The 7,742-nt window shown below is 46.3% G+C and overlaps 1 protein-coding gene across 1 annotated transcript; it reads left to right on the top strand.

Annotated features, from left to right (window-relative positions):
- The first annotated feature begins 3,102 nt into the window (after positions 1–3,102).
- On the top strand, positions 3,103–3,741 carry LOC131294579 (uncharacterized). The gene has a single exon (XM_058322624.1). It carries the CDS (start codon positions 3,103–3,105, stop codon positions 3,739–3,741), a length of 639 nt encoding a protein of 212 aa, XP_058178607.1.
- The last annotated feature ends 4,001 nt before the right edge of the window (positions 3,742–7,742 follow it).

The following is a 7,742-nucleotide window of genomic DNA, read 5'->3' on the forward strand; positions in this document are numbered from 1 at the left end:
CTACGGTTTAATGAGCTTCGGTTTACCCTTAATTGTGCCGGCCGTCGCGCACTTCATTTGGTTGTTTAATTTCATTACCATCTTTTTTTTGCATCTTTTATCTCACCTTCTACTTCTACCAAACGAGAGAACTTGAAGTAGTCGTGAATAAACTTTCACACGCAGGACCTCGGCGCTAATGAGCGCGGCATAAGCCAAAGTGTGTTTCAATTTATGCTACCGGTGTAATTTTTAACCGTTGGCCGTTGGCCGAATTTAATTCATTTTATCTGCTCATTTTAATATCACTTTCAGTTTCAACTCAAAGCTAAATAGTGTAATTTATGGGTTTTGGATTGATAATAAAACAAAATCGTTTGAAACAGGTGTGAGTAACGGAAAATTCCAACATTTCTTAGCAAGAATAAAAGCACGACAAATATATTTAGAGTGAGCAACATAAAATTAAATAAGTTAACAAGAGCAAAAGAAACATGGGTTAGCAAAGTGACACAAGCACACGAAGCTACATACATGGATGAAGATAAGAGCTGTAAGAGTTCTAGTCTCAGCAGGTAGCTTTTGACCAATAAAAACATGAAATATAAAAGCAGTGTGAATGTAAACCGATATTGCTTTAACGTATTAAAGAAGCTAAATAAATTGTTTCTGAAGAAAAACGATTATACAATTTCTAACAACGAGCAGAAACGTTATTTGCATATGAGTATTTAAAATAATATGTATGAATGGAAGAAAACTAATCAACTACCATTTGTTTAAATAGAATTTGCAGATTAGGTGAAGCCCCAAAAATTAAACATACGCCCCTAAACACTAGACGGTGCGTCCCGTGCGTAACTATACTTAATCAAAGCGGATGCTCCATATATGTTGCCCAAAACCCTAACAAAGCCAACGAAACCCTAGCGGCTGCTCTACACGAGTATTCTTCAGCTACGGAAGCTAACGGATCCATCCGTCCGAACGATTACTCACCGTGAGCGGCTGCAGCACGCAACCGGGACGATCGCGTCGTTCGTATCTGCTTCGATTGCATTGCAACGGCTTGGCTCGACGGAGAAATGGAAGTGACCGGGGCCGCCACTGTTGTTGCGCCCGCACCATTGGTCCGCTCGTCCCCGACCCGCTTGTGGGTCACCGTGCTACTACTACTACTAGCACTGCGCTCCCGCGCACCGGCGCTTGCCGTGGCCAGCCGTGTGCTCGACGGCACCGGCCGCACTGCAGGAACTTTCGTCGCGCCGGGTACGGTACCGGCCGAGTGGGGACGCCTAATGTTGCTGGTGCTGGCGGTGGCGGCGTGTTTCGATGGTGGTGCTGGTAACGATGAATTGCTAAGAATTGCACTTGATGGAAGAGTATTCGGTGTTCTAGATGATGATCTACGGTAGAAAAAGGTGATCGGTTATGGTGGTCAAATTGTGCTGTTTCTGGTCCCCCCGCGACTTACCTTTTGCTAGGTTCCAGTCTTTCATTTTCATTCTCGTGGACATTGTTTCTTAAGTAAATGGCTTTACGTCTATCGGCTTTATATTTCGCTATCCTATCTATATCCTTGGCGGCGTAGGCCGGATCTACTGGTACCGGGGCGGCCGCGGCACTTCCGCTGCTGCCACTGTCCGAGCCGGAAGCTGCTGCCCCGCCGACCGGTACGATATTCTCCTTGCGCGAACGGGCACCCGCCGAGCTGCTGCCAGTCGTGCCGCCGGCCACGGCTGACCTAAGCACCCTGGTCGAGCCGCTTTGACTAGACGACGTTGGTCCGCCGCTTGTAGACGACTTGGACGAAGCAGCGCCCGTGCGGGACGCCGGTGGCGGCTGTTGCTGCTGCTGGCTGTTCATGGTATTCGCTGCTACCCTTTCCGCTTCCTTCTCTTGACATATTATGTTCAGCAGTCGGCTGACCGGGGTCGATTCGGGCCCGAAGAAGTCCGATATGGTTTTGGAGCGCGTCTTAACGAAGGCCTCATGCCTTCGCGAGCCGGCCCCCCTGGAACGTCGCCTTACTACTTGCTGTCCCGCAGCGTGTCCGGCAATCGGCAGGGGTCCAGCGAGCACCCCGAATATTCCACCGTTGCCGTTGGCGGTGCTTCCAGCCAAACCCGACGGTGAGTAGCTCGAGCCGAGGTTCACCGAAGGCGGCGAACCGAGGGAGCGCTGCGTTACCAGGGGTCGCTTCGGGAACGAAACCGGCGGATGGCGATGGATGCGCCGGAAGTTGACGGCACTGAACTTTGGAGCTGGTGGAGCAGGCGCTAGCACCTCGAGTGATGGAGAAGGACTGGCCGGTCCGGTGTGGTAGAGATGATCACAATGATTTGAATCGGGTTGCTCAGCTTGCTGCTGCTGCTGCTGCTGCTCGGCACGAATCACCTGCAGAATTGCATGCAAGCTGGAGCCTTCGTTGGAAGTGGGCGTAGCGTCGATGTCTGCCGTGTAAAACTGCTCCTCTCGATGGTGATGCTGCGGCAGATGTTGATACAGTTGTTCTTGGTGCGAAATTTGATGATGTTGATGATGCAGCTGGTGGTGTGTGAGATGCTGATGCTGCGGAAGTGATTGATTGTACTGCAGCAGCGGATGACTCTCCTGATACGGTAGCGAATGAACGGATGAGTGTGGCAACGGTCGTTGTTGCTGATAACTAGATTCGGGTTGCTGTTGGCAGCTTAAATTGGCAGTGGCGGATGAGAGCTTCTTCTCCAGCTCATGGATAGCACTATTCACGAACGGTTTGTTTTCTGAAAGAAGCGAAAAGAAATAGTTATAAATAAAATGTTAATAATCATACAGTATGAAGAAAAGCAAATTATGGTAATTAAAGGTCATTTGAAAATATTATTGCACGATGTATAAAATAACAAGAAAAATGGCTTGATACCTGTTCTAGTTGATTTCTATTCAACGAAGGAGGCTAGAAGCTTCCCTGAATATTGAAAAACCTAAACAAAGTGTACTTGGATCTCAAATTCCGATTGTTTAACCTTTCTATTCAAGTGACCATTTCTTCATTTTTGTAATGTTTCAAACGTATTTCTACAACTTCTGGGAAACTTCTTAATCATTAAATTTGTCAAGCCTGCATTTAACATCACAATTATGAGTGCTAAATTGATCGTGCAACAAGAATCAACCGAAAAACCGAACAATCGGCCAGCGTCCCCGAGATCGAGCGAGGATTCTTTCCGCTCCGCTCTCGAGTGCATCCCGGAACCTCACGCCATTCGCCCCGGGAGCCTACTCCAGCAGTTCGATCACATGCTCGGCGTCATCTGGCATTGCTTCGATACGTTCAGGCAGCGATTTTTTGCGTCGATTTCCACCGAAAGCATCGGTTGGGCGTTGGATTTCCTCGAGTCCACCTACAGCCAACAGACGGATGAGCTGCACTTTGTCATGGCGTACCTGAGGTGCGTACAGTCACTGGTTCAACTCGCCTACGGTAAGTTTACAGCGAAGACGAGACCGACTGATAGCGATGGGAAGCTTCAGCAAAGCAGTGGAACCAGTTGCGACCGAGAGGAACCGTTGCGCGAACCATCGCGCCAAGAAATGGATGTGGTTCCGTTCGAGGAACTAATCGAGGAGTTGCTTAGGTTATACGCCTTGTTGGCCCGTTATAAGATAGAGCTACACCGTAGTCGAGTCATCGATCAGAAGCAGCTGAAGGAAATAGAATGCCTGCTGGAGGAACTTGACGATAGTCTAACTATGAATGATTCTAGTCTTGTCCAATAAAATTCTCCCGTCTCCCACTGTTGGCGTTCTGGTAAATCACTTTTCTCGTTAGCATGTTCGCTAGCTTCTAGGACAACCGCATTCGTGCAAATCACTTCCTTGGTTTAGCTCGGAGCAAAGAGATTTTACGACGCCAGAACATTGAACCGAATAACGCGGAGAATAGCGCTCCAAGATCTCGTCCCGGAACGTGCTGTATACATTTACCATCACGACCGGTCAATAAACGTGTGACACTCATCGCAAACTGCATTCTTTGCGTCTCACTCGAGTAAAAGCTCGGAGTTCACTGAAGAAGAAAATCAACTTATCAACCCTCGGGGGGCGGTAGGCATATGCAATAAACTGCGGCACCGGCACATCACAGACACCTTGCGAATCGATGCACGGAGAACTGGATTCACGTAGGTGGAACAACTCATCCAGTCTCGAGCGAACGAACGAGGAAGACCTTCACACTCCCGTCGGCCCGGCTGTATGTCAGGGCTAAAGGTGCGCAAGTTAGCACCCCCGGACTGCTCTCGGTAGACGGAAAGGAGGTCAACCAGGTTCAGGTTTGGATGTGTTAAAAATGGCACACGCAAGTGTTAACCGGTGCGGTTTGGTGAAGTTGGTGGAAAACCTAGCCCGAAATCGGCCTTATCAAAACTTAATGATACTCACAGTTACAAGATATTGGAATTATTGTAATTGCTCCAAAGCAATCTGTATCAGACCTACATTCTTAACCAGCCAAGAACACGAACGAACTACGCCGAACAAAGTTATTGGACAGCTACATTACGCTGATTAGCAGCATGGCGAACACCAATTAGGCTTTGCAATAAATAATTTCTCCATAAGTAGCACCATAATACGCACGAGCACATAACATTCAATTTTGATCATTACAACCCGGCGCCTCGGCTAATGGATTTTCCGAGTGGGTTTCCCGGTCGGAACCATCGAAACCGTCGTCATCCAATATGCATATACCGATCTATGCTCGTCCTCCAATATTAGCTACCGCTCTCTCCCAACCCGTCGAGGAGGAGGGAGCTTCCAGGAACGATTCCGGATAGATTTTGGCCGGAAAATCAATATATCCCGTAGCGCCACCACCGTTGGTGGTGCTGTAATTATCTAAACTTCCCCCCCGAACATGCCGAACATCGGCGCGATACCGTTGGTGGACGGTTGGAAAAACAATCACCGTTCGTGCACCAGACTATTGCCTACGGATCGTGTGTTTTTGCGGGAGATGTTCACTTCAGCACGTGGATGGAAAAACAGTGACGATAGCGCGGTAGTGGTCGTGGGATGTCCCAAAGTCCTTAACCCGTTCGCACCTTTATTCCCTCGACGATGTCTTGAGTGTAAGTTTGCGAACTTAATTATCGTCAACCGAATTTGTGCCACCAGTGGGGGATATTCGAGTATTGGATTAGGCAAGGAAAGTAGACTCCAGGACCCGACACTGTAAGTCACTTTGTTGTCTATCGGTTAAAGAGGGTTAAAAGTACACCTTGATAAACAAAATATGAACATAAAAACACATGTGGTTTGAATTGATCTTGTGAGAATGAAATTTTATATTTACTTTTAAAAACATAACCAATATATAAATTATTGCAGCTAAATACGAGAATGGATATCCAATTGAGTTTGTTTTATTTATATCCTTATAAATTTATATCCTCATACATCATACATAAGTATCTCTTCAATTTCTCCAAAAACTTTAAAAAAAATCCACCAAAACGAATAATAAAGATTGAAATCAAGCGAATGCATCGCAGACTATCAATTGTTTCGAAAAATATGTTTATATCATCGAGTGATACATCCGAGTTAATATCCTGTTCTATGAATAGACTATACCTAATATACACCCTGAACGACGGCGCACCCAGTGAAGCCCTGCTAATGTAGGCCAAAATTAGGTCCGCCCCATAATTATGCAGACATTGTATGAGCTTCCGATGGGCCTGCATGCGAGAGAGATTGGAAAGTAGATTAGAAGTCAGCGCACTAAACTAAGACTTCCTCCGTTAGTTGGGGCACGTTGAACTTCAGCCCGGCAAAGTGTGACCCGTAACAGTGGCCCGAGGGAAGCCACCAAAGGTTCGAACAAGCTCCAGCCAACTCAGGCCATGGTTAATATGTGGGGCACGAGTGTTTTTTCCACCCGATTTCCAGTAAACCTACGCACTGCATCCTAGCAGAACGTATGTGACATGGTACATGGAGGCGTTAATCTTGCATTAGACTAACTGGCAAGCGTAAGTAACGCTTTACGAAGTCATGAAAAAGGCAGGCAACATTCTGGTTTTCGACCATTCAAGGCGAACGCCGGCTGGCATACGGTGTTCGGAACTGGGCGTTAGGATACAATTTATGTGAGAAACATTTGCTGGTTCATGATAATTCAAGAACGAAAAAAAGAGGTTTTTACTCCCAACAACCCGAGCAACAACATGGTTGGTTTTGGAACTCTGCATCGGAGACATTTATTGAGGATTCGTTTAGATTCGTTCTAGATTGATCTATGTTTCGCGATGACAGATGAGTTTCACAATCACCAACCTCGAACGGGGGAATGTACGTGAAGCGAGAATTTAGGGATAAGAAAAGCATGATGTACGAACCGGAGTTATGACTTTCCATGAACCTTTCCCCCTTTTTGTTGACAGCTCATTTTTGATTTGTTGTGACATATCGTCAACCGTTTGCCAGCGCAATGAATCGTGTAAATTTATTCGCTCGATATATCATGTTGATCCTGTCAAAATTTTATTCAAAACAAAATAAAAACACTTGCTAATCCTTTTCCGAGGCTCACGCAAATAGTTCAAGCGCATGCAATCCATAAATCTCGTCCATTTCAAGCAGCAGCTTTCGTTTGTCAACCATTTCAAGCAGGATTTAGCAAAATAAAAATCGAAATAATCTGAACTCCCATGGAAAATACATAATCGATACCAAGCATTACTGGGTAACAATTGTTCTTGATGGGAGGAATCGAAACGCACCCCATTATGCAACGATACGTCAAATATCGATCGAGCGACGCACAGTGAGTGTCACTTCAGCAACGAAAAATCCGAAACACTAAACCCAAGTTTGACCGGTTGGGTTGAGATGCACGGTGCAAGCAGGAAACCTGTGCAGAATTATCTTTTGGCAACTGACCGCACTTCCTGCAAGTCACGCGAGCCCGCCCCAAACCATGATGAAGCGTCTCTCTCTTTGTGGTCGTCTAAAATTATTCCCGCGTGAATGCACCTGGTTTGGCGAGGGGAGGGAGGAGAATTTCGAGGGCACAGAAGGACTTCAGTTCGGTTAGGGGCGAGTTTACAAACAACACTCGGTTGTGATGAAGAAATAAAAAAAATACACCACTAGACCAATAGACCGTCGTCTTGGTTCGACGGGGCTCGAATTGATTAATGAGCGGTCGTGCAGGTTGCCCACCCACCTCCTACCCGAAGGAAGGCGGACCGGACGGCGGTGGAGTGGTGGGGACGCACCGTGAGATGGACGGATTGATCGCGATCGGCGATTTAGAATGGGCAATAAAATGTTTAGATTAACCATTCACTTTTTGCCCCCCCCCCCACCGGAAGCGTAACACACTTGTTCTATTTTCGTTGCAATGTTTAAAGTATTTTCTTCAATCAATCTTACTGGCGGAGCGGTTTTATGGCGTAGATTGTATCAAGTTTATTTCGGGTTAAACGTGATCTACAGAGTTGACATGATCAGCGATCGGTGGCGATGGAAAGTGTAGAATTCTTTTCGTACCAAAACATACACATCAAAACGTTCAATTTTAATGCATTGTAAATAACAGTAGAAAGTAATGGCTGACTTATAAAGTGAACCAATACATTGTGCCAATGACGACTTAACACGTTGACTGACAAGCTTTAGCACACTTTTGCAGTACACTCTTTTTCGATAAAATTTATTTATAACATTAATCAACCCGATGATTTTCGAAGGCCAACTAAGACTTACGT

The sequence above is a fragment of the Anopheles ziemanni genome, chromosome 2, assembly GCF_943734765.1.
Source record: "Anopheles ziemanni chromosome 2, idAnoZiCoDA_A2_x.2, whole genome shotgun sequence".
Classification (NCBI taxonomy): Eukaryota; Metazoa; Arthropoda; class Insecta; order Diptera; family Culicidae; genus Anopheles; species Anopheles ziemanni.

Coding starts and splice junctions, on each gene's coding strand:
- LOC131294579 (XM_058322624.1), top strand. CDS start 3,103: ATGAGTGCTAAATTGATCGTGCAACAAGAATCAACCGAAAAACCGAAC.